Source organism: Malus sylvestris, chromosome 12 (genome assembly GCF_916048215.2).
Source record: "Malus sylvestris chromosome 12, drMalSylv7.2, whole genome shotgun sequence".
Classification (NCBI taxonomy): domain Eukaryota; kingdom Viridiplantae; phylum Streptophyta; class Magnoliopsida; order Rosales; family Rosaceae; genus Malus; species Malus sylvestris.
This window is the reverse complement of record NC_062271.1, coordinates 31,870,391-31,897,602: the sequence shown is the minus strand read 5'-3', so window position 1 is coordinate 31,897,602 and position 27,212 is coordinate 31,870,391. Positions and strand designations below refer to the sequence as shown.

The 27,212-nt window shown below is 38.9% G+C and overlaps 2 protein-coding genes and 1 pseudogene across 5 annotated transcripts; 2 read left to right on the top strand and 1 right to left on the bottom strand.

Moving 5' to 3' along the window:
• Positions 1 to 7,661: 7,661 nt before the first annotated feature.
• LOC126592051 (receptor-like protein kinase FERONIA) lies at positions 7,662 to 9,284 on the bottom strand. The gene has a single exon (XM_050257809.1). The coding sequence runs from the start codon at positions 9,215 to 9,217 to the stop codon at positions 7,901 to 7,903; it is 1,317 nt and encodes a 438-aa protein (XP_050113766.1). The 5' UTR covers positions 9,218 to 9,284; the 3' UTR covers positions 7,662 to 7,900.
• A 7,070-nt stretch (positions 9,285 to 16,354) lies between these two features.
• LOC126593007 (receptor-like protein kinase FERONIA) lies at positions 16,355 to 17,869 on the top strand (annotated as a pseudogene).
• An 863-nt stretch (positions 17,870 to 18,732) lies between these two features.
• LOC126593005 (vacuolar protein sorting-associated protein 54, chloroplastic-like) lies at positions 18,733 to 26,825 on the top strand. 4 transcript variants are annotated; one of them, XM_050258846.1, is made up of 19 exons: positions 18,735 to 19,671; positions 20,228 to 20,290; positions 20,408 to 20,487; positions 20,890 to 21,013; positions 21,563 to 21,640; positions 21,782 to 21,935; positions 22,115 to 22,203; positions 22,892 to 23,148; positions 23,386 to 23,557; positions 23,681 to 23,764; positions 23,864 to 24,279; positions 24,511 to 24,664; positions 24,964 to 25,045; positions 25,153 to 25,232; positions 25,423 to 25,584; positions 25,711 to 25,778; positions 25,926 to 26,006; positions 26,117 to 26,367; positions 26,473 to 26,825. In XM_050258846.1, the coding sequence occupies exons 1-18, from the start codon at positions 18,868 to 18,870 to the stop codon at positions 26,250 to 26,252; spliced, it is 3,084 nt and encodes a 1,027-aa protein (XP_050114803.1). In that variant the 5' UTR covers positions 18,735 to 18,867; the 3' UTR covers positions 26,253 to 26,367; positions 26,473 to 26,825. The 4 variants fall into 4 exon arrangements, with proteins under 4 accessions (XP_050114806.1, XP_050114803.1, XP_050114804.1 ...); XM_050258847.1 differs by having other exon boundaries at positions 26,117 to 26,378; XM_050258848.1 differs by having other exon boundaries at positions 18,736 to 19,671; positions 21,566 to 21,640.
• Positions 26,826 to 27,212: the final 387 nt, after the last annotated feature.

Sequence of the window (27,212 nt, the reverse complement as noted above, 5' to 3'; positions counted from 1 at the left end):
CTTCTAGCAAAGGAAAAAATAAAAACAAACCTGGTCGTAGCCGTGTCTTGGAGTTAAGAAGAAGAGAGGTTGCTGATGATAAAGAAGCAGGGGAAGCAAAGTCCTATTTGAACTTGGAAAGCTTAATTCACAAACAAAAGAGAGAACAAAACTTGCTGACAACTTCATTGGGAAACTCACTCACATGGCAACCTTAGGAAAAATGGGCCTACTTTTGTTCCTGCTACTTTGACCAAGTGATTACAAATTCTACAAAAGTAAGAAAGAATTCTCCAAACAAAGTTCCTAGATTTCCAATGGATGCTACTCACGCAACAAAATTCCTAATTTTATAGGGAATGTTGTTCCATGCAAGGTCTAAAATATCGATATTATCCCGATATTTCTATCGAAATTTCCATGTTTTTGGATTATCGATATTTCCGATATCATCGATATTTCCGATATCATCGATATTTCCGATATCATCGATATTTAAGACCTTGATAGGAACTCTATGTGGTACTAAGTCACTCATGTATCTTACCATGCAATGTATAAAGTGTAAAATATTGTACTAATTCATTATATATAAATGATTATGGTGTGTTTAAACTTCTTTCATTAATTATTACATATTTTCTACACTCACAATGTTTACCAGCTTGCTATATAATCAACTTAAATCAGTTAAATCCATCGTGAAATGCATTTCCTTCCAATTTTTTGTGATAAACTAATAGATAATTGACTAAATAAACATCCTGCAAAGTTTCAATAAAAATTTCCAAGTTTTTCTTACAATTTCCGTGGTTTTTATTCAATTTTTATCGATATCGATAATATCCCGATATTTCCATCGAAATTTCCGTACTTTTGGACTACCGATATTTCCGATATCATCAATATTTTAGACCTTGGTTCCATGTGAGATTGAAGAAAATAATAATAATTTTTTATTCACGTGAACTTTATAAATTTTGAACTCCGTGAATAAAAATTGGGTCTATGGCAACGACATCAATTCCGTGGAGGACGTAAATCACTTCAAATGTTATGGATGCAAACTGTTTCAAGGCATGAAGCCATATCAAAAATCAATGGCACGAAACCGCGTCAAATGTTATATGGCACAAAGTCGCTCCAAAAGGCACAAAGCTGCTCCAAAAGGCACAAAGTTGCTTCAAATGCCATGAACTCGTATCGAATATCAAATGGTACGAAGCCGCGACAAGTCTCAAATGGTTCAGCTCCAATGGCTCAAAACCTCGCCCGCATGAGCTGAAACTGCACAAGGCATCAAATCCCAACAAATATATTACGAACTACGCCGGTTTGATTCCGTTTAAGATACGTAGGGAGTCTAATATCAAATTTTAGATACAACCGTGAAATCGAAACGAATCTTTGGTTTATAAACTAAATTCATTCTAAACTTTGTCCAAATCGTTTGATTAAACCAAGGACCAAATTATTTTCCATATTTTTTTAGTGGATTATTCATTCCCTAAAAAAATTTCAAATATCATTTAAAGAACTACAAGCAGCTTGATCCCTCAACGAGGGTACGTTGGCAATTTAGGTCTTTTGCTTAAATGCAGCCACAAAATCAAATAAAAACACCAACCCCCGAAATTCATATTTTTCATGTTATAATCAAAAGGTATTCCGTTCTTTAAGTGAAGGGTTGTAATTAATAGACGCATAGTCTATAATGGATCAAACTCAAATTAATAAAAATCCGCTTCGAAAAATGAATAAGGGTGAAATTGTGTCGAGTGAATTATTTGTTTACGATCTTTGTACAAATTTTGCTCAACACTAATGAAACATGTCAACAAATCATGATCGAGAGATCCAAAACCAAGTTTCGTGGAAGCTCACCACAAGTAATTTCATCCCATGATGCTAGTTTCTTCCATGCATAGAAGAAGAAGCACGAGATGGACAGCGCAAGTAGTACTAAACCCCATCATTAATGGATCGATTTACGTTTAGTTGAATATGAAGGGTTTTTGATAAATTTAAAAGATGAATTAGTTAATTGTTACTAAAATACTTGCGGTTGTATTCGTGATGTTGTTAACGCGGGCCTATGTAATGACCGGGTACTATTTTTGCTATGTCATCATTGTAAGACGACTGTTTGACTGAGGACTAGATCACCATTAGATGGAGGAGGTCTTTTGGCAAGTGATATACCACATGGTGCTAGGCAGTGTGCTCTGCATGCCTAGCACTCTGGAGGATCTGATGGTCTCAGTCAAACACCGTTGTTTGGTGGTCTAAGTAGAGCATCATGGTCTGGTGGTTTCGGTAGAGCCCCTTGTCCGATGATCTAAGTAGAGCACCATAATCTGGCAATCTAAGTAGAGTACAAAATACAAACCCAATTGAATAAGTAAACCAAATCAAATAAGTAAACCTAATTCCTTGACGAAAAGGAAACCTACATAAATAAATTAAAGTGGAAACTACATATCAATCCTTGGAAAAAATTATCTTTAGACTAAAACCTTAACTAAGAAAAAAAAAATAATTATAGTCATTTGACTTATGTCCAAGTCAGCATTTATATTTAATGTCAGACTTAATTTCTTGGGTAAAGTACAAAAAAGTACCTCAGCTATTGATGTCACGACACTTTCATACCTCATCTTTTAAAATTGACAATGTCATACCGCATCTTACGAATTTGTGACAATATCATACCTCCGTCAGTTTTTCTGTTAATTTCTCTGTTAAGTGCTGATGTGACCCGACACATGTCCCACTCACTAATCCAATTGGATTAAAAAATAATAAAATATATTTTTAATAATAAAAAATAAAAATAAAAATAAAAATATGTTAAATCTCTCTCACTCTCTCCTCTCTCTCTCCCCCCTTTCTCGCCACTCTCTCTTCTCTGCAACCCAAAACCCCTTCCTACCCGACCCCTTCCCACCCGTCCTCCACCACCCTCTCTCTCCTCTCTCTATCCCCCCTTTCTCGCCTCTCTCACTTCTCTGCATCCCAGAAGACCCAGACCCCGGAGGAACAAAACCCACATTCCCATTGCAGCAATTGTTGTCGCAATTCGAAAACCCCAAAATGAAGAACCCAATATTGCTCGACTACTCCGCCTCCCTCATCCCGCCACCCTCGATCTGGAGATCGCAACGATGTCGTTCCACGGCATCATCTTCCTCGACTACTCTGCCTCCCTCACTCTGCCAACCCAGTTCGTCCCCCCAGCCCAACGCACACTCATCTCTCTTCCCCCATCTTCATCTTCTTCCCATTTTCCCTCTGCCTACAACCCAGAAACAAAAATAAATAAATAAATAAATAAAATTCAAACCCAGTTTCGGCCCAAGAAGAAGAAGAAGAACCATCTCTGTCTCCTCCCCATCTTCATCTTCGTCCCCTTTTCCCTCTACTTGCAACCCAGAAACAAAAAAAAAAACAAAAAACAAAAAGAAAAAAAAATTCGAACCCAGTTTCGACCCAAGAAGAAGAAGAAGAAGAAGAAGAAGAGAGAAGAAGAACGAAAAAAAAAGTGACAAATCTAGTTTCGGCCCAGGAGAAGAAGATGAAGATGAAGAAGAAGAAGAATGAAGAGAGAGAAGAACAAAAAAAATTGAAATTGGTGTGGGATAAGGAAAGGGGATGCCGCACCCCTAGGAAATTTTTTTTTGTTTTTTTATTCTTAATTTTTTTTAATATTTAATTATTTTTTAATCCAGCTGGATTAGTGAGTGGGACACGTGTCGGGCCACGTCAGCATTTAACAGAGAAATTAACAGAAAAACTAACGGAGGTATGACATTGTCACAAATTCGTAAGATGCGGTATGACATTGTCAATTTTAAAAGATGAGGTATGAAAGTGTCGTGACATCAATAGTTGAGGTAGTTTTTTGTACTTTACCCTAATTTCTTTTATATAATTTTTTTCTTTCTATATTATCCTTGAGTGAATTGTAATGACTCATATTTAATTTATTTATCACTTATCATTTTATATTTCTTCTTCTTATACATCTAATATTGCATGATTTAATTTTACCATTTTTTCCAGTGTTGATGATTTATTTTTACCTTCTCATACATCTAATCTACCGATTTTTTCTTTTTGATGCTAATGTATCAATACTTTTGTACCTATATGTACATATGTACCGACATTTCCGCGCGATACTTTTGTGCTGATGCTAACGTATCAATATGTCACGACCCGATCCCGATATCCCCAAATACCAAGATGGGTACGTGCTGGCCGACACCCGAGGGTGACAAAGCCATTTTAAACATGCCTATAAAGAAAATATGTAATTAGACAGAAATATAACAATGCATAACTGTGTTCAAAGCATACCACTAATCCAGAATAATGTGAGAGAATTATTATAAAAAAGGTCCAAACATGGAATGGGACCTACACAGAAGAGGCTCGAAGATGCCTAAGCAGAAGTGCCATAACGACGGGATTGTGTGCCTCAACTCTAACTCCTGAGGAGGCGCAAAACAGAAAATTTGAGTGGACCAAAGTTTATAATAATACTAATAATAGGAAAATCATTTTATTTTTGAACACACTAACCCCCTGTTTTGAAAACTCATATAAACTACATATAGGCTTTTCTGAAAACTCTACATGTCATGCAAACGTTCATAAAATCAGTACGTGTAAAACCGTGCTTAGAAATGAATATCGTCGACGAAGGCAAATCCGTAAATCTTATCAATATTGTACTATCTAGGGGTATCATAATCGCCCAAAGGCAATTCCTATCCATCACCCAAAGGTAAAGTTGTACGACACTGGGTTACACCAATGAGAAAACCATGCTCCATCACCTGAAGATGAAGCTGTAGGACTCCCATAAAAGATGATATATGACATCACACATCGACACTAGCCCCAGGCTAGTGAAGCTGGGGGTATAACATAAATCTCTCACTCATCATTCGCCTGAAGGCAGTACTTGTCCATCACCCGAAGGTGAAGCTGTACGACATTGGGTTACACCAGTGAAAAAAACCATGGTCCATCACTCGAAGGTGAAGCTATACGACTCTGGGTTACTTCGGATAAGAGGTATATACATAAATCTCCTCAATTGTGTCCTATGGCCATAGACATCTACATACCCGTGTTGTGTGGATGTGTTGTATGATAATTCGCTAGATAAGCATCGAAAACATACCTCAAAACTCATATCCAAATCTAGAGCTCACAAGCTCAAGCCTCATTTCATAAATCCATGATATCACATAATCATAAATCCGTAAAATAAATCATATTTTAAAGCCATAAAAATTCATATACAAGAATCCAATAATTTATATCCTTTAGTAAAATGTAATTTCAATAAATCATAAATATTTCAAAAGCATGAATATAGAATCCATAAAACATGATAGAAAACATGCTCATTTCATGAAATATGCAATGCATACAATCTAATATTTTATAAAACCATGCAAGTTAAGAAGGGGTCTACTCATAAATATTTTGTTCCCCCACGAGCAAAGATGGGTGACCTGAAAAGTTGTCGGCCCTGTCGTGGACAATGACGGAGCACAGTACCTTCGGCGGAGGCGCGTGTGCTCCATATGCCGACCATGACGCACACCCACACCCTGGCCCACGCGCATACCATAGAACTGAGATGGCGTCAGGGGTCGGATCCAGGTTAGGTTTAGTGGGTTGGGCCTGGGTTAGGGTTAATGAGTTGGGCCTGATACATGGCCCAAAGGTTTGGGCCGATTGTTGGGTTAAGCTTTAGGTTGGCGGTTGGGTTGACCCGGTTTCAGGCTGTGTATCGGTCGAACTTCACGAAGAAGGAAGCCGGAGCTTCCTAAGCTCTGATCATCTCTAAACTTAACTAAACCTAGTCATTCCTTACACCAAAATGAAGCCCAAAGAACAAGAAGTCAAAAGTTTCCAAAAAAAAAAAAAAGAACAAGAAGTCGGAATATACCTTTGGTTCACTCGACTGTGGCCGGAGTTGGCCAAAAAAACATTTGTAGCTCACCAGAAAATGGGAAATTCTTCTCGAGCCGATTTCATGTTAATCCTTCACCACCATGAGTAAGCCACTGAGCAATCGAAGTCGCATAGCATTTTTATGACAAAAAAGAGTCAGTCCAAGGCTTACCAAATCGAAGGTGATGGAACTCGTCGGATTCATCGACCAACGCTAATAATGGTGGTAGTCTCAGTCTCTGCATTTGCAGAGGGAGAAGGGGAACGAGGAATGCGAGAGACTCCAAAAGGAATGCGAGAGAATATAAAGGGATAAGGTTGGTGGTTTATGGTGCTCACCGGAGAAGATTGCGAGTGGTGATGGTGTCGTGGTTCGTGCTCTGAGAAAGAGAGAATAATAGAGAGGGATGGGGAGTTCGAAAGGTTGGGTGGTATGTATGACGAGAGGGTGATGGGGCTCGTGAGGCAAGGTGGTGGCTCACGGAGATGAGGGAATTAGAGAGAGACGAGAAGGAGCTGAGAGAAAAATAGAAAGAAAAAGAGTTCTAGAGAGAGATGTCACATGACAAAGGAACAACCCAGAAATGGGGTCATCTGCCACGTGTCGCCACCCTAATGGTCCATGATGGAGAAATATCTCCAATTGTAAAATTACCAAAATACCCTTATCATTTCAAGTCCTGTAAAATCTTCATTATAGTTTCGAATTGCATCCCGCTTACGACCACGCGTCTGTAGCGACGAGTACTACAAGGACATGCTAAGAAAACGGATCTTACGTGACACGACAAGGTGGTTAACAAAAGTCAACATTTTTGCCTCGAGGGGCATTTTCTTAAATTCACACATTAAAATTATAAAAACTGTAATATTTGAGGACAGGTCGTTACACAATACTTTCGTACCGTTACTTTTGTACCTATGTGTATGTATGTACCGACATTTCCATACCGATGTTTCCATAGATAAAAAGGAGTTGATATACTATTTCTTTTGTGATATATATATATATATATATATAATATTACGGGTTATTATTTAATTTTTTTAACATATTGATTTTTCTATCTTTGACTTATTAAGGTGATTGACTTAAATTACTATAGACTTAATTTGTTTGTCAGCAAGTATAAATTAGTACAATTTACCTGAGTTTGAATAGTTTATTAACGGAATATATTTAAGCCTTAATTATAGAATAGGTTGACAATTTAAATGGCAACGTTTGTAAAGATGGTAGGTAATAGAGGTATTTTATAATATGATGTGGCGTTGAATATTAAATTAGGGACCTAAATAAGATTTTAAAACCTATTCAGGTTATAATCTAAAAATTATCTTATTGAGACCCTAAAATCTAAATGCCCCTAAATTAAACCTTGTCCACAGGACAAGAAAATCCAGACCAAATCAAATCAAATAACTAATTAAATCAAGTTTCTAAAATACCTTCATTTATATTTTCCAACAGGCTTAACGCTTAACTATCCGATGATGTTGATCAAGTCCAGGCACTCGGCAGCCTCAAATTTCAATGAAACTGAGCAACCTTCAAGTTGGATTGGGACGCAAGCAACGCAGACAGACTACACCGCAAATGGTGCTGTCAAAGCACATAGACGCGCTGAATATTGAATCTGAGCTTGAAATTCAGACTCAACATTCAACCCACCCAACGACTGGTAGAAAGCTAGAAAGCCACCCCCAAATTTGAATGAGAATATTAATTAAATTAATCAATGCTGATTGATTGAAATGCTAATACAATATGGTAAAAAGTAACAACGAAAAGAAAAATATGATCAAAAGGGGGCCAGAATTATTTTCAGCCACCGTCTATATAGGTAGTTGGTTTAGCTTACTGATAGCAATTAGTGAAGAAAAAGGATAATTTGGTCTCAGTAGTGATCTTGTAATTTGATTCAATTTTTCTAAAGTAATATTTTGCTTACCGCCCGGAATATTCGAATCCAGAGCCACTGTCACCAGAAAGTACTGAAACGTTAATACTATTTGAACCAAGATCAGCAGACCCGGTCGGGCTAACTCTCAGAAACGAGAAAGCATCATTAATTTCGGAAACTGATATCCCTTGATAATCGTAGGCACATTCAGCAGGACGACCAAGAGGAGTGATAGTTGTCCTCAACTCCTTTTCGGCATCTGCTCTCTCCTGCAGCTCCACCGCATGCTCAAGTTCCACCTCCGCTTCACCCATCGTTGGCCGTTGGGCTCCCGTAGGGCGGACACATCTTTGGATGATGTCCAAATATTTTATCAAACAATCCGGAGCTGTTGTTCCCATGAGAGATGGATCCAGAATATCAGCTGGGAGAGTCATATGTATTCCTGGTATCTCTGTCGAATGTTTGGCAGACAATATTTCGAATAACACCACTCCGAATGAGAAGACATCAGATTTTTCCGTAAGCTGGCCGGACAAAGCATACTCTGGATCAAGATACCCGAATGTACCTGACACCCCGGAATTGGAGTTCAATCTGATTAATGCGTTTGACAAAGTAGGAGGACCCATCTTGGACAGCCGGAAGTTAGAAAGCCTGGCCTCCAAGCTTTGATCCAATAGAATGGTGTCGCATTTCAGGTTGCGATGGATGACCGCATGCTTAACCCCCGCGTGAAGGTAGTGTATTCCGCGCGCCACCTCGATGCAGATATTCAGCCGTTGCTTCCAAGACAACGGATACCTATTATTGTTATAAGGATTGAAAAGGAAGTCAGAGAGGGGACCATTGGACATGTAGTTGCAAACAATGAAGCACTCTCCCTTTTCTTGGCAGAATCCGATTAGCGAGATTAAATTGGGGTGGCGCAACTGACACAGTAGCTGCACCTCCGCCTTGAACTCGCGTTCCTGCTGAATATATGAATGTCCACCTGTAATACGCTTTATAGCAACCGTGGAAGTTACCCCGTCGAGGTTGATGTATCCTTTGTAGACGACACCTGCAGCATCGACATTAACACCGTCTTTTCTTGTTTTCGGACCCTCAAGGCGATCGAACACCAAAAACTTATCTATTAGGCCATTAATTTTAAATGACAAATTTCTGGTACTGCCAATCCGTAACCTCGCATTGAAGTTCTGAGTTGCTGCTATGATCTCCGCGAGTGAAAACCGACGACACAATTCTTCTGGAAACGCCCATTTAGCTTCATCTCGATCTGGATCCGAAGGTTTTCTTCTATGATCGGATGAATATGGTGCACCTTTCTTCCACAAATTATTGAAGAAACGTGACATATGGATCTTAATTCGTTTAAACCGCGCTGGCTAATAAATCTTGATGCCTTCCAAAATAGCCAGACTTCAAAATCAAGTCAGTCAGTCAACTGAACTTAATGATATATATATATATATATATATGGGGCTACGATTGGGGACACTCATTATTGTTTGACACGTATTTTGTAGGGTTTACTTAGTAATATATTTCAACGATCCAACCGTTTATTTTTTTTTTAGGTCTTCCATAATAGATCAATGCTACCAAAATTCATCCAAATCCAAAACCATATAACATTCAGATTGAATGATAGTTATTTTAATATTTTTTTGTGGAGCCTTGTTCGTTTATTTTCTTCGTTACAAATGATACAAATGAATATAAACCTTGGATATACAGTCATGATTTACAGAGGGATCCGGGTCGTTCCGGGAACCTCCGGAGTCCAGGAGAAAGGAGTTTGTGGGGACAGGAGTTTGTGGGGTTTTAAAGTCAAAGCCCTTAACAGCGTGTTGGGTTTTAAAAGAGAAGAAAAAACAAAACTACTTTCTTCTTCCCGAGTTGTAGCCACCACGCCTCTTCACGAGTTGTAGCCATCTCTCCGCCGACTTCGCATCTAGACCTAGCCAGCACAACCTGCTCAGATAACAGTAAAGACATTTGGTAACTACTTTCTCTGGTTTCTCTAGTTTTCAAATTTTGGTCCTTGAGTTTTGATTTTTTGGTATTCAATTTTAACTTTTTTGGAAACTGAAAATAGTTGCCAAACAAGATTTCAATTTTCAAAAAATTGAAAACTGAAAATTGAAGACGAAATGGTTATCAAACGACCCCTAAATTTTACAAAAAATAAGCTTATAATTTCAGTGTTTACAAATTCATGTTTATTGTATTGGATTGGAAAGTGACTCTTCTAGTGTTATTTTTGCTTTCCTAGCTTTTGATCCTCTTTGGTCTCTTCGTACGCAATTGTTTATTTGTTTAGACCGCATTCGAAAGATGACTTTCTACACCTCTCACATATGTCATGAAGCAAATGTTGTTGCAAACAATTTGGCTAATGCGGATTTGTCTTCTCCAACTTTGATATGGCATGATTCCAATTCATTGGCGTCCTATGCTGTTTTGTTTTCAGACTATGAAACATATTGAAGCTTACAGTCTGTAGTTTAGTTTTATTAGGAAGGAAATGTTGTGCTAAGATAGCACCAAACCCTTTAGAACCAACTCTTTGATAACCCACAGGAAATATATCAAATGAAATGCAAGAACAAAATATTAAAGACACCAAGATTTTAACGAGGTTCCTCAACAGTCAGTGTAACTGGAGTACGTCCTCGGAGCAGTAGGAGCTCACCCAATAATCCACTATCAACCAAATGGGAGTTTACAAAGTATTGGCAATCTCACAACCCAAATAACCCAATACACCCAATAACTCTCACACTCTAAAGAAACAAATAGAGAAAGAAATATAGTGATTAATTTCTTCTCTATACAAAGCTCAAAGCTATTACAACAATAACACTTTGATGGAGTGAGAACTATCCAATGAAAGGAACAACAACTCCTTCTCTCAAAATGGTACTGCAGCAGTACCTTCTTTCTCTCCCTCTCTTCTCTTCGGCTCACCAATTTTTCTGCTCACTTAAAAAACCAAAAGGGCAGCAGCTCCCTCATCATAACATAGCCTTCATTCAAGTCACCCCGTGACTTCCCATGGACCAAGAAAACTTTAGACAAAAAACCCTTTTCTTTTCCCCAAAATAAGGAAGAGACATAATTATTTTGTCTACCTTTTTCTTTATAATTTTATAGTCAAAAGCTGCCACTTGGCCACATACTCCAACAATCTCCACCTTGGCCAAGTTCCGAAAAACGCCATGATAAGCCAACCAACACAATTAACACACAACATCACTCCCAAACACTAGCAAGAGAACAACTCATGCCGAGCCAAATGCTTCAAAACTCCTACTGCTCAACGCCTTCTTTATATAGGCAAAATGTGAGCCAAGTTCAAGCAATGAACAAACTTGGCTACACCAACAACCTTAGTCAACATATCAGTGGGGTTGTCTTTAGTTGGAATCTTCTGGAGAATGATTTCCCCTTCACCAACAATTTCACGAACAAAGTGATAACGTACATCTATGTGCTTGGTCCTCGCATGATGAACCTGATACTTAGCCAAATAAATGGCACTCTGACTATCACAATGTACCTCCACCTGCTTCTGATCAACCCCCAAATCTCTAATCAGCCCATGTATCCAAATGGCCTCCTTTATAGCTTCAGCAACTGCCATATATTCAGCCTCTTTAGTAGACAAGGCAACAGACGACTGCAAAATGGACCTCCAACAAACTGGCCCTTTAGCCATAGTAAACACATAGCCTGTAGTAGACTTCCTTCCATCCAGATCACCTGCATAATCTGAATCAACATAACCAACTGCAAAATGACCAATACCAGAGTCATCCCTCTCAAAGCATAAACCAACATCTCGAGTACCATGGAGATATCTCAATATCCACTTAGCTGCTTGCCAGTGCTCTTTACCTGGATTATGCATATATCGACTCACCATGCCAACTGCATGAGCAATATCCGGTCTAGAGCATACCATTGCATACATCAAACTACCAACCAAATTTGCATATGGTATATTTTTCATTTGCAGCTTCTCTTTATCATTTTTAGGACATTGTAGAGAACTCAATTTAAAATGAGAAGCCAAATGGGTACTAACCGGTTTGGTTGAATCATGAACTCCAAACTTCCGAATCAACTTCTCAAGGTATTGTCTTTGATTCAAACTGACCAAACCCTTCTCTCTATCTCTAGTGATCTCCATGCCAAGGATCTTCTTTGCTTCACCAAGATCCTTCATCTCAAACTCATTCTTCATTTGTTTCTTCAATTTCTCAATCTCCTCAACATTCTTTGAGGCAATCAACATATCATCAACATATATCAATAAATAAATGAAAGACCCATCTTGCAACTTCTTGAAGTACACACAATAATCATATTGACTTCTAGAATAATTTTGGCCTCTCATAAATTTATCAAACCTCAAATACCATTGCCTTGGAGATTGCTTCAAGCCATAAAGCGATTTCTTCAATTTGCAAAACAAATTTTCCTTCCCTTTCACTATATACCCATCCGGTTGACACATATAGATCTCTTCATTCAAATCACCATGTAGGAAAGCCGTCTTCACATCGAGTTGCACAAGCTCAAGATCATATTGTGCAACAAGAGCTAACATAATACGAATTGAGGAGTGCTTCACAACTGGAGAAAATATTTCATTGTAGTCAATGCCCTCCTTTTGTGCATACCCTTTAGCAACTAATTTTGCTTTAAATCTCACATTGCTTTTCTCATCAGCATCTTCCTTCTTGGCATACACCCATTTGCAACCAATAGCTTTCTTGCCCTTAGGCAATTTAGCTAACTCCCAAGTCTTGTTCTTCAAGAGAGAATTCATCTCATCACCCATGGCATTGCACCACCTATTCTTCTCCTCACTCTCAATAGCTTCCTCAAAATTGGATGGAATCTCTTCAGTGATAATAGGAAGAGCAAAAGCAACATAATCACTATACCGAGCTGGCTTGGTAATTTGTCTCTTTCCTCTGTTCTTGGCAATAGACTCTTGAGGTGAAACTTGCTCTTCAACTTGAATAGAATCTTCAAGTTCAACTTCTTCAACATCCTCATGGTCTCCAACTTCTTCACTTGTAGTGGCTTCGACATCAGCGGAAATAGGATTTGAAGTACCAGAGGCAACTTTCTCAAGCTCCACCTGTTGGACATCTTTCACATTTTTCTCAGAGTCTTTGAACATACTTTCTTCATCAAATGTCACATCTCTGCTGATTACAAGTTTTTTCATCTCTGGGCACCACAACCTGTAACCTTTGACACCACTACTAAAACCAAGAAAGATAGCATTTTTGGCTCTAGGATCAAGTTTATTTTCAGTCACATGAAAATAAGCAGGTGAACCAAAAATACGGATATAGTCATAATCAGAAGAAGATTTTCCAGTCCATACCTCCATTGGTGTCTTACCCTGAATAGCAGCTGAGGGTAACCGGTTGATGATGTGACATGCATAATTAACTGCTTCTGCCCAAAATGACTTGCTCAAACCCGACTGAGACAACATACATCTAACCTTCTCAAGCAAGGTTCGATTCAATCTTTCTGCAACTCCATTTTGTTGTGGAGTTCCCCGAACACTGAAATGTCTCACAATTCCGTCTTCTTTGCAAACTTTAAAGAAATGATCGGATGTGTATTCACCACCATTATCCGATCTCAAAATCTTAATCTTTCTCCCAGTCTGGTTCTCAACCATTTTCTTCCAACCCAAGAAAATGCTTAACACCTCACTATTGTGCTTCATAGTGTAGACCCAAGACCTTCTTGAATAATCATCAACAAAGGTCACGAACCAATGTCTACCACTCAAAGAGGGAGTCTTTGTAGGACCCCAAACATCCGAATGCACATAATCAAGAATGCCCTTCGTCTGATGTACAGCAGTACCAAACTTCACTCTAGTTTGCTTCCCCAAGACACAATGCTCACAGAAATCAAGCTTACAAGTCGTGGCACCTTTTAGAAGACCTTGTTTCACAAGCCCTTGTAGAGCTTTCTCACCGGCATGGCCTAATCTCATATGCCACAATCTAGTAGTATCTGAATCAGATGTGCCCATATTTTTAGAGACTACAGATGCTTCACCTGTCACAGTGCTTCCCTGCAATAAATACAAATGGCCACATCTAGGAGCTTTCATCACAACAAGTGCACCATAAGTAACTTTCAATGTCTGTCCATCTGAATGAAACCTGAAACCCTTGGATTCCAAAGTACCCAAAGAAATAAGATTTTTCTTCAAATTCAGTACATACCGAACACCTGTCAACTCTTTAACCATGCCATCATGCAACTTCAAACGAACTGTACCAATCCCTTTTGTTGTGCAAGGATTGTCATCTCCCATGAACACAACGCCACCATCAAACTCTTTCAAGCTTGAAAACCAATCCTTGTGAGGAGTCATATGATGAGTACAACCCGTATCCAACACCCACTTAGTAGCACAATCAAATGATGAGGAAGTGGTTAAAGCAAAATCAGAAAAATCTGTTTCAACCTCAGCAACATTAGCTTCAGAACTTTCTTTTCCTTTGGTCTTCAATTTGGAACAATCTCTCTTCCAATGGCCCTTATTACGACAAAAGGCACATTCATCCCTTTCCAAAGGTTTTCTACCTTTAGAGTTTCCTCTAGGTCGAGACTGTGATTTTTTCCTGCTAGAAGATGATCTTCTCTCCGATGATCTACCTCTAACAAATAAAGCTTCAGAGGTACTATCATGATTTTTATCTCTATGCCTCATTTCATAATTCATCAAGGCATTTGACACATCTTCAAATTTCACAGTTTCTTTACCATGCATAATAGTGGTAACAAAATGCTCATAAGAGTCCGGCAAGGAATTCAACAATATTAAGGCCTTATCTTCATCCTTAATATCCTCATCTAAATTTAACAAGTCGGCAATCAACTTATTAAAAGCATCAAGGTGTCTAATCATTTTTGTACCTTCTTTATATTGGAAGCGGTAGAGCTTTTTCTTCAAGTGTAGCCGGTTCTCTGCACTCTTCGTCATATACTTGTCTTCCAATTTTTGCCACAACACACTTGCCAATGTCTCCCGCATCACAAAATACTTCTGAGTTTTTGCAAGGCACAACCGAATTGAAGAGCAAGCCCACAAATTTAATTTCTCCCATTCCGGCTTCGACATAGCTTCCGGCTTCTCTCCCAAAGCGGCAAGTAGATCTTGTTGAGCCAACACATCTTTGACCTCACATTGCCACATCCCGAAGTTGTTTGTGCCATCAAACTTTTCCACTTCGAACTTTGCATTTTGCACCGTAGTTCTTGCAAACCCGGAGCTGCTTCCAAAAGGATTTTCATCTTGCCCGTCTGACATCTTTGGCAACTAGACAGTACCCAAGAGCAACCAGTGCTCTGATACCAATTGTTGTGCTAAGATAGCACCAAACCCTTTAGAACCAACTCTTTGATAACCCACAGGAAATATATCAAATGAAATGCAAGAACAAAATATTAAAGACACCAAGATTTTAACGAGGTTCCTCAACAGTCAGTGTAACTGGAGTACGTCCTCGGAGCAGTAGGAGCTCACCTAATAATCCACTATCAACCAAATGGGAGTTTACAAAGTATTGGCAATCTCACAACCCATATAACCCAATACACCCAATAACTCTCACACTCTAAAGAAACAAATAGAGAAAGAAATATAGTGATTAATTTCTTCTCTATACAAAGCTCAAAGCTATTACAACAATAACACTTTGATGGAGTGAGAACTATCCAATGAAAGGAACAACAACTCCTTCTCTCAAAATGGTACTGCAGCAGTACCTTCTTTCTCTCCCTCTCTTCTCTTCGGCTCACCAATTTTTCTGCTCACTTAAAAAACCAAAAGGGCAGCAGCTCCCTCATCATAACATAGCCTTCATTCAAGTCACCCCGTGACTTCCCATGGACCAAGAAAACTTTAGACAAAAAACCCTTTTCTTTTCCCCAAAATAAGGAAGAGACATAATTATTTTGTCTACCTTTTTCTTTATAATTTTATAGTCAAAAGCTGCCACTTGGCCACATACTCCAACAGGAAAAAGTTAAATAAAAGGGGACCACCACCTGCTTGTTGGGAGTGTCGGAACTGAGAAACTACGGTAATGGTATCAAAAATAAATAATCATGCAGTATGGTGTGAAAAAATTAAAACATAAGACAATACATGATTGATTTAAAACACGGACATCGTTCTAACTAGGTATACGTGTTTGTGTGAACGTGGGGTTTCCACACAGCATTACATGAAGTGAATGTGGTCTTATCCGCAGAAAGTGGGGTGTGAACACAGTTCACACTTGTTGGATTGATCCAAAAAATCATATCGTTGACGATTCAGTTGACTTGACTTTCTCTAATGGGAAGTCTTGATCTTTGGAGGACTTTGAGTCCATACACTGCCATTAATTTCCAAGAAAAAAAAAAAAAAACCAGCCGACAGCTGGACCTGGTTAATAATTTTGGACCCTCTCTCCCAAACCCACATAATATAAGAGGATGAGGAGGATCACTTTGTGAGTCCATGTCTTTGATGCATAGTGATGGGGCGTACTGCGCGGTCTGTCTCTCGGTTTTTCTCTCTGCGGAAGAAGAAACAAAAAGATTGGGCGTTTCCTGAAGAATTATGCCGTCATTTTACACATGCTGAGATCAGTGCAGCAACTCAATGTTTCGACGAGAGCTTATGTATTGCTAAGCGTAGCTTTGGCTCAGTATACAAAGGACATATTAAGGTCAATGGGGATGAGGACAGGAAAGACGTCGTTGCAATCAGGCGCATTTCCGAAGTTTCAGAACTGGTAATGCCTGATTTCAGGGCTGAGGTACAGCTACTCTGCCAGCTGCGCCATCCCAACCTCATCTCTCTCATCGGATTCTGCCAAGAAAATGGAGAGTGTATCATTGTCTACGATTACATGTCCAACGGTACCCTCTCTGATTACCTCCTTGATCCTTCCAACATTAAAAATAAAGATCATTTTCCCTTGACTTGGAAGCAAAGGCTGAAAATTTGTATTGGGGTGGCGCGTTCAATACACTACCTCCACGCAGGGGTTAAGCATGCTGTCATCCATCGAAACATAAAATGCTCCAACATTCTATTAGACCAAAACTTGGTGCCCAAGCTTTCTGACTTAGGGATTGCCAAGTTGGGTCCTTTTGCCTTGTCAAATGCATTAATCAAATTAAACTCGGAGGTGTCTGGTACAATAGGCTATCTTGATCCAGAGTATGCATTGTCTGGCAAGCTTACCGAAAAATCTGATGTCTTCTCATTTGGAATGGTGTTATTTGAAGTGCTGTGTGCCAAATCTTGTTCAACAGAGATGCCCGAATGCGTGGAAAGGGGTGAGACTTTCCCTGCCATGATTGATCCATTTCTGGTGGGAAAAGTAGCTCCAGATTGTTTGAGAAAATTTATGAACATCGCCGAGAGATGTGTGCGCTCTGCAGGAGCTGAACGGCCTACAATGGGTGAAGCTGAGGTGGAACTTGAGTGCGCATTGGAGTTGCAGGAGAGCGCAGATGCCGTCAAGCAGCTCAAGGAGTTGGGGACAACTGCAAGCAGTTCTCTTGCTCCTCCTCCTCCTGCCGCCCATGACATGGAGGACTATACCTACCAAGATATATCATTTTCTGAGATCAATGAAAATTTATCAAATATATATTTGCGAAAGTGGCCGTGAGAGTCATTTAGTACTGACCTGGCAGCTTATGTTGATGGTATTGCTAGTTTTTTTTTTTTGTCAAACGATAAATTTTGTTAGTCACTAACGAGATTTGAACCCATGCCGTCATGTAAGGGCTCAACACTGCATTTGGTGATATTTTTGTGAGGCTATGAGTTTCAATATTCTTCGGTTGTAAAATAGCGAACATTTATGCTGAGGTTTGGATTTTGTTTGCCAACATTTTGCGAAACCAAATTTCTCAGAGTGTAAAATCACAAGTTCATTTTATGTGGTTCATTCGGTGTCATACCTCTCTCCGACCTCCCCAAACGACGTCTTCATGGTTCATCCTTCAATAATTTGTATTAATTCATCAATGAATGTGGAACAAGATGGAGTTGGAATTTTATGGATTTAGAGGGAGTGAGCCATGACTGTTCGAATTAACGAGGATTTTACCATGGCTCACTCTCCATGTGGTGGAAAGCGTAACCTCTATGTGAAGGTTTTGTCCTTTCCTTCCATACTTTCCATACTTCCAATTCCATACTCACTCACCAAATTCTCAAATGTTAGGTTTAATCAACCTGACTATGCACTTGAAATGATTTTCTAACAAGTTAAACCGAAATGATCCTTTTGCTTTATGTAAGGAGAATTTTTTTAGTGCAATAGTCCGATCGTCACGTGTTATTACTAATCTATGTCTTATAATATGAGTAAACGACATGATTAATAATTTTATTGATCCAAAATATAATATCAATAAGTAAATACCCACGTTAAAAAATAATTGACTTGCCGAATGCTGAATTTTCCAATCCAATCATCTTCAAAATTTGGAGTTCACATACCTCACTTAGCCATGTTAGTTAGAGCAGTATCTTCATTTTTCGACACCCAAGTTCGAATCTCTCTCCCCTAGTTTAGATCACATCCATCAAATAAAAAAATTGGAAGAAAACAAAATGGGCCTGGTCTTGGGTTGGGCCCATATCCCTAGTAAGTGGAAAAAACTTTTGGGCTTCAAATTGAAAACCAGCTTTCGCACCAATTGCCGCCAAACCAGGTCGGCCCGTATCTGTAATTTAATTAGTTAAACTACCATTAATTAAATTACCATTTTATCCCCCACTTTCTCCTTCCCTCCTTCTTTCCCCAGATCCCATATGAGAGCATATGATATGATCACCTGCAAAAACACCAAATCCCAGATCCACTACCACCACGCGCATTCCCCTCCTTCGTCGTAGGGTTTATCCCACTCGCCCCGAGTTGACTCACCCGACTCGCTCATGAACCGGAACCACAATTACAAGAACAGCAGCAATGCCTCCAACAAAGAGATGGTAATCATGGACGCCCGACCCGGAAAGTTGAACAGCCGATCCAATTCCATATCCGACCCGAACACCAGCCAAAGCCTCGCCTCCATCCTCAACAACCCCAATGCCTCCGACGCCTCCTCCTGGGTCGGCTGGTGGTCCTCCTCCGCCTCCGTCTCCCCGCCCGAATTCGCTCCTCTCGTGCCTAAATCGGCATCGGACTCCGTGACCCGATCCGACTTCCAGCCTTACCTCGCCTCCGTCTCCGATCACTACAACCGCTTCGCGGACATCCTCAACCACGTCAAGAAGGAGAAATCCGACGTCGACTCCATCGGCGGCCAAGGAGAAGCCCTCGTCGCGTGCCTCCGGGAAGTCCCGGCGCTCTATTTCAAGGAGGACTTCGCCCTGGAAGACGGCGCCACGTTCCGTTCGGCGTGCCCGTTCACGAACGTCTCCGAGAACCTGGTGCTGCAGGAGAAGCTGTCGCATTACTTGGACGTGGTGGAGCTTCACTTGGTGAAGGAGATCTCGCTGCGTTCCAACTCCTTCTTTGAGGCCCAGGGGCAGTTGCAGGACTTGAACGTCAAGATCGTCGAGGGATGCAGTCGGATTCGAGAGCTCAAGGAGACAATTTTGCTCTTGGATGTCGATTTGGTCGACTGCGCAAGGCAGATTCATGATCTGAATGAAACCAGGAGCAATTTGTTGGCTCTGCAGCAGAAATTGAGGCTCATTTTATACGTCAATCAAGCTCTTTCGGCACTTAAACTCGTATGCATTGTGCTTCAATATCTTTCTTTCGGTTTTAATCATTTCGGGTTTGTAGTGTATTCAATTGTGCATGTATTGATAGTTATTAGTTAGTAGCTATTTGGTCTAGAATTCACTTCTTCAAGAATCGCCAATTTGCGATGTTGGATTTGATCTTTTTTCTTAGTAGATTGATTTCCTTCGAGAATCGGTTCAAAGCATAAAACTTGATGACCATTTACATTTCTTGCAAATACTAGCAAGACCCAATTTGAAGCACTGATACGTGATTGGTGAGGTTTCCGATAGCTCTACTCGGATTCAATGATAGATTTTGAATTTGTTGCACAATTACTCAAAATTGTAGTTGCAATTTTATCCCCAACCTGTTGACGGATTATGAAAATTAAACTCTTGTTGTGCACCTAACTTTCAGATGATTAGTGGCTTGTTTTTCGTCCCCGTCTTTAAGAAATGCTCATGATTTTCAATTGAGAAGTTAGGTGAAAATGTATATGTCATTTTTATAAGTAGCAAGATTCTTAATATAAGTTGATTTACTTTTTCTGTCATACAGCTTGTTGCCTCTGCAGATTGTGCTGGAGCCTTGGACGTCACAGATGATTTACAGCATTTGCTGGTATGTTTTTATTTACGTTTTGTTTGATCTGCTCCCAAAAACTAGTGTACTAAAACAAGGAACGGTGTACCAGACTACAATTTCTATCTACCTTATTGATGTCAATGTGTTTAATAGGATGGGGATGAGCTTACTGGTCTACATTGCTTTCATCACCTCCGGGATCGTGTAGCTGCTTCAATTGAATCGATAAATAGGTATGATTTCCTGTTGTAGTGGCACTATTATTAAACAAATGAGTGACTCCATTTGAGTTGCTTATGATTTTTTCAATATAAGGAAAACTAACCAAAAGTCCTTAAAAACTTTAGTTTTAATCAAAAGGACAAAATAGTGTTGTAAGTGAATAGTACCATGAGTGACTTTTTAGAGTAAAAATGTCCTTAACGTTAAAAGTGAATAGTACCAGGAGTGTTTCATCAAGACTCCCATGGGCAGCTTTTAATTTCTTTCTTCTGAGAATCTGAAATAGAGATGCCTTTCTTCATCCTGTTTGGCTTATATTGACCAGAATATTGGGATAAACATTTTATGTCTTTCAAATGGAATAAAATTTGATGAGGCATGTTTATAGTAACTTATTAAATTTATTCTTGTAGCATTCTTTCTGCAGAGTTTATGCGTGCTTCAATACACGATGCCGGAGATACAGATGTTATAATTATATCCAGAGTGAAAGCAAGGGCATCTAGTCTCATGAATGGAGAAGGAGAAGATGGTGAAGTAAGCTCAAGTCTTTTTCTTAAATTGCATAATATTTCAAGTCTATTCTCTCCCGTGAGGAGCTGCTCTCCACTGATTGAAAAAAAGCAGATAATTAAGTTTAGTAGCCATTGCATTTCTTTTACTTCCGAATCAGCTGAAATGCTTACAGATAAATACACTATTGTAGGAATTAAAATTTTCTTTGCAGAAATTATGTGGCACCATATCTTTTCGATAGTATGCTTTGAAATCTGATTTTACGACAACAGTATTTGAAGATCGTTCAAAAACCAGTGCCCTGCCATAAGCCATGTTGCAAGTTTTGTGGAACCTGCCCGAAAGCATTTAATTTAAGTTTGACCATTTACTTCAGCTATAAAGACTTTGTAGGATCTTTGAATGACTTAACTGTTTTTGTACACCCAGTGCCTTGTCCAAACTTCATGGTTTCTTTTTTGTATATGTTATATGCTGTAACTGCTTTTTTCAGTTGATATCCTTTATCGTGATTTCAGAAGTCTGGGCATGATTCTATATATAAACTGGTCACTGTTATTTTTGTATCAGCAGATTAAGTTGGATGATGAAGAAACCTCCAATTTTCAAGATCGTCTTCTTCCTGTCATCATTGGATTGCTTAGAACTGTGAGTAGTCATCGTTTTGTCAAACCTAATATGTTTTCAACCAATTTTTTTTTTTTCGTTGGGGTGGAGTTGATTTCTTTCTGTGATCAAGGAGTACCTTTAGTGATCTTTTAAGTAAAGTTGGTATCCTTTTACTTTCAGGCCAAGCTCCCTTCTGTGTTGAGGTTATATCGTGACCAACTTACAGCTGACATGAAGACTGCTATTAAAAATGCGGTTGCAGAGCTGCTTCCCATTCTTGTTTCACGACCACTGGAGTCAGATTTTACACCTGGAGAGCGAGTTGATGCAGATGGTGAGAAATTTGTGATATTGTTTGTCATCTATGCCTATGAAGAATTACACGTAATATAGAAGAAAAATAGATTGTATAATTCTCAATTTTTATGTTTACGTTCTGTCTTGTTCTTTTCTTTTTGTGCCGTGTTTTTTGTACACGAATTTGTCTTTGATCTTTTAAACATGGTTTTTTAGGTTTTGGCGCATCACTTGCGAGCAAGTTGAGGAGCCTGTCATCTGAGAGCTTTATTCAACTTTTAAGTGCTATTTTTCTAATTGTAAGGGTATGTGTTCTAGACTATTCTTGTTTTGTTTCGTAGGCATTGTATTGCTGAAAAATAAGATGCTCTATAATTGCTTCGTTGAATTCCCAGTATACTCACTATTTATTTTCTTCAGGTTTAGTGTGTATCTATTAAATTTGATATTTCTAATGATTAACATTTATTGGGCTTAGCTTGAGGATAGATTTGGCTTGGGGTTGTCTGCGATGTGTAGTCAATTATATATTTTGTTTCTTGCAAGTTGTGACTACTTCACTAATATGAACCAACTAATATCGCTTGTCATAATTTTCAATCACTTGATAGCCGGTTGAACCAATTACAGATATTCTCTAACCCTAATACATGTAAAGAAATCATAGATGGGTTTCCTCCTCCTCCATTTTGGTCAATTCTGTTGCTTTAATATTTGAGTCTATCAGTCAAATTCATTTGGGAGCATTAGGGTAAGGGACAAACAGTTTTAAGGGCAGCAGTTCTTATAAAAGAACAGGTACTGGTCACATAAACTCACCATACCTACATGATCTGTTTTTAGATTGCTCGATAAGTTATTATCAGATGGCATATGTGCTGTATTTCATTCATTTTTTCATGTGAGCTTTATCTAAGTTCTTCTTTTCTATTTTCTTTAAGCATCAACCACTATTTGAGTGTGATGTCATATGAATTATTTTAGTGAATGCAGGCACATCTAATGCGGGCTGCTGAAGTGAAGAAGGCCATTGAATGGATTATGTGCAACCTTGATGGTCACTATGCAGCCAATTCAGTTGCTGCAGCGATTGCAGTTGGTGCTGCGGCTGCAGAAACAGCTCAAGAGGGTGATGGTCAAGGTGGCTTGCTTATGCCATATTCACCCCATAGGGTTGCTACAAAGGCACTTTCAATTCAAGGGAAAGCTAATGATGCAACAAGTCCTTCAAACATCTCTAAGAATTTTAGGTGGGCTCTTGTCTCTTGATTATGTTACTCTGATGTCCAAAATTTTCACCTTTGCTGAAACCTTATGCATCTTTGAATTTTAAATTTTGTTTTGTGTTCGTCTTGCCATGTAAAATAAATTTTGCCCTTAGGAAGGTCTGAAATTCTTTGGTTAATTTTAGGGGTTTAGTTTTGATATGTCCAAAAATTGGAGTGCTTCCAAATGCATACTGTCTGAAACAATGTGATTCTAAACAGAGCTGATGTGTTACGAGAAAACACAGAAGCTGTTGTTGCAGCATGTGATGCTGCTCATGGAAGATGGGCAAAACTACTCGGTGTTCGTGCTCTTCTTCATCCAAGGTTGAGATTGCAGGAGTTTTTGAGCATATATAACATCACCCAAGACTTTATAACAGCTACAGAGAAGGTATGCATATTTAATTCTTTTATCTGTCCCCTTTCTTTTATTGTCCTTTCTTTGATCCTTTAGTTTTATGATCAACCATGTTATGTCTCTGGTGCCATTTTGTCCACTGCCAACATAAAACAGATAGGGGGAAGGCCGGGATTTAGCATCAGGGGAACAATACAGTCACAGGCCAAAGCCTTTATGGATTTTCAGCATGAATCTCGTGTTAGTTTCCGATAGTATATACTTATACTTTACTTTCTGCTTTATCTTGTTTGTTGCTATGAACCAATTTTTTTTTTTTTTTTTTTTTGGTTGTTGTAGATGGCAAAAATTAAGGCAGTTCTTGACCAAGAAACTTGGGTGGAAGTGGATGTTCCTGATGAATTTCAGATCATTGTCACTTCACTATTTAGTTCTGAATCATTGGTTTCCCAGAACCTGGATGCTGTCCAAGATAATACGGAAACAAGTTACAATGAGGTGGCCACAAACAGTAATAGTTCACATGCAGCAGAAACGGAATCATCAGTTGCTGAACAGCAATCTAAAGGGGCGGATTCTAGTGAAACATCTGCGGATGTTACTGTAAAGGAGACACCAAAGTCTGATGGAACTGAGAAAAATAAGGCTGATGTTGCAAATTCTGTTGCTCAAAATAACCATAGCAATAAGGAGCGAGGAAAATCAACCTCTCAAAGCCTTTTCTACAAAGGTGTTGGTTTTCACATGGTAAACTGGTCAGTTGCCTTGTTTTTCTTATTTCTTGTTGTCTATCTTTTTGTTTTCCCCATTTATTCTTTTTTTTTTTTTTTTGTTACTCCAATCCTGATTTGCAATTTGGAGTTTTGGTTTGCACTCTTCTTTCCGCCATCAAGGAACTTACTATTAATTTTTTTCAATAATTATAAGAATTTTTCAGTATAAGCCTTTAGTTACATTTTCTCCTTGTCCTTGGTTTTTTCCTCCAGTGGCTTGATATTGATGAAGATGTTGTCAGAATACATTGATATGAACAACTTTTTCCCAACACTGTCCTCAGAAGTTGTTCATCGTATTGTAGAAATTTTAAAATTTTTCAATACAAGAACGTGTCAGCTTGTTCTTGGTGCTGGTGCCATGCAGGTACTAATTTCTCTCTATAATAGATGATATTGTTGCAAATATTTAGGAATTTTCGCTCAAACACCAAAAGGGTTATGCAACTGAGGTGATCAAATAGCTACTGTTCTTCAATGTACATGTATCAAAAACGCATTACACTGATTTTACATGCAACTTTCTTTCTTGAGCCCAGAAATGCTTTAAGTGATTGTTCAAAACGCTGTTCCAAGTTTGTGGTCACTTTGTCCTGTTATATCTACTGACTATGCTCCCCGGGGTCATTCTTGCGGCTTTTTGATAGATCACATGTGATAATGCAGGTATCCGGTTTAAAGTCTATTACTTCTAAACACTTGGCCTTGGCAAGTCAAGTCATCAGTTTTACGTATGCTATTATTCCTGGTAGGTGATTACAACTTTATTTTGAAAAATTGTTGTATATATGTATGTATTTGTAGAATTCTACTTTGATCATCGAGTAATCACTTTATTCATTCCATTTCTGCAAGAAATCAGGCAAATTCTTTTTCAAAAAGTGCCAGAGACAAGAAAGGCATTGCTGCTATCAGAAATTGATCGAGTAGCTCAGGTTTGTCTTCTACTTTTATTTTAATTATATATATGTAATTTACATGTTTGTCAAGTTTGTTAACCTTTCAGAATGCACCTGTAATCTCGAATTCTAAAATCAGATTCTTTGAGCCCATATTTACTTTAGCCAAGTTTTTTGCACATATTCCAGAAACCATTCCGATGTTTCTTCATTCAATTTAAAACAGGATTATAAGGTTCACAGAGATGAAATACACACCAAGCTAGTTCAAATCATGAGAGAAAGGTTATTGGTTCATCTACGCGGGTTGCCCCAAATTGTAGAGAGCTGGAATAGACCTGAAGAGGCTGATCCACAGCCTAGCCAGTTTGCTCGATCCCTTACCAAGGTATCTTTTTCTTTTTTTTCTTTTTTTAATAGAAACAAGTGGTTATTGTATCTGTTTATCTAACACCCCTCTGGGGATTTCTTTATCTTAATTGATCTTTATGGGCCTCACCCAACTGATTTGCAGGAAGTCGGATACTTACAACGTGTTTTAACTCGAACTTTACATGAGGTTGATGTCCAAGCGATTTTCAGGTAAGGCTCATATCACATGGAATTTGCTTGGAAACTTGGTCAAAGACTCAAAGGGTCTTGTTTTCCCACCCCGCCCCCCACATTTAGTCGATGTGCTTTGGTTGATGAGATTGGCAGTTAATGATTACTGTGGTTCGTAATTTTTAGGCAAGTAATTTTGGTCTTCCATTCACAAATATCAGAAGCATTTTCACGGTTAGAGATCAGCACACCACAAGCCAAGGACAGGTACTACCATTTCAGTTCTCCCCCCCCCCCCCCCCCCCCCTCTCTCTTTTGTGTGCATACAAATTGTTAGAACTCCTTAATGAAACTCAACTTTTCACTTTGTCTACCAGGCTGCGCCGGGATGTCAAACACATTCTTGGCTGCATTCGATGTTTACCTTCGGATAAAATGAGCGAATCTAGTATTCCAAACTGGGGTCAGCTAGATGAATTTTTGGTGCAGAGATTTGGCGAGGAAGCCAGTTAAATGTTGTTGTAAAGTAGCGAATCACTTGCTTCGTTGGAGATGGCTAATCAAATTTTTGGGGATGTCAGAACCAATTTCGGTGGCCTATGCATTTCCCTTGTACAATTTTATTGAGGTAACCTGAGTGTAAGCACTACGGCGCTCTCCCCCTCCCTCCCTCTCTAAACACACACACACCGTCTATGTTTTCCGTTAGCTTACCGGTGTCTTTATTTTTCAGGTTTTACATTTTTTCTGAGATGTATAAAGGCAGTGTACTCAGATCCAAATATTTCAAGAAGGTTGTTGAAATTGAAACCGGAATGTTTTTTCTGTAGCAGTCACACTTGAATTACCATTTGTATTTACTAGGACGACTCAAATCAATGTTTTGCTCCCCTGATTGTAATTTTGAGTTAAAAGATGACGACGATTGATTTTTTTTGGTTTTTTAGCTTAGTGAAGGGACGACGAGCAGTATCGCTTTTGAATTCTCGACTTCCGTCGCCGGAATCGCATCTAATTGTATCAATAGTTGAGTCATTTGCCTGAATGCCAGTCTTAAATGGTAAATAAGAGCTTATTTTTCATGTACCATTTGTGTTTACCAGCTAAAGCTCGTTATTCTGTTTGGGCTGTTATTGGGCCTGCTAGTCTTTACTATCTTTGGGCTTTACTGAAATTATTTTTGAACCCAATATAAAAATGTTGGATCATGAAGCCCTATCCATTAATATCGCTTGCGAGAAAAATTAATGAAATTGATTTTATTTTTTATCTTATTTGTTGTCAATGAGACTCACACAGTAAAGTTAAATTAAAGATTTTTGACTTCATTTTTGTTTGCGGTAAAAAAGACAGTTAGAAAGCAAAAGTCAAATGAGTTATCTGCCACGTGTCATATATGATATCACTCTTCACAAAATCCTTTATTTGAGTCCTAGTTAGCTTATTTAGGCCATCTCTAACCGATGGAGGGCC

Bases quoted from the DNA above. Each gene is read 5' to 3' on its own strand.
- LOC126592051 (XM_050257809.1), bottom strand. From the start codon at position 9,217: ATGTCACGTTTCTTCAATAATTTGTGGAAGAAAGGTGCACCATATTCA.
- LOC126593005 (XM_050258846.1), top strand. From the start codon at position 18,868: ATGAACCGGAACCACAATTACAAGAACAGCAGCAATGCCTCCAACAAA. The intron at 20,291-20,407 runs GTATGTTTTTAT...TGTGTTTAATAG, and splicing joins ATGATTTACAGCATTTGCTG to GATGGGGATGAGCTTACTGG. The intron at 23,765-23,863 runs GTTAGTTTCCGA...TGGTTGTTGTAG, and splicing joins ATTTTCAGCATGAATCTCGT to ATGGCAAAAATTAAGGCAGT.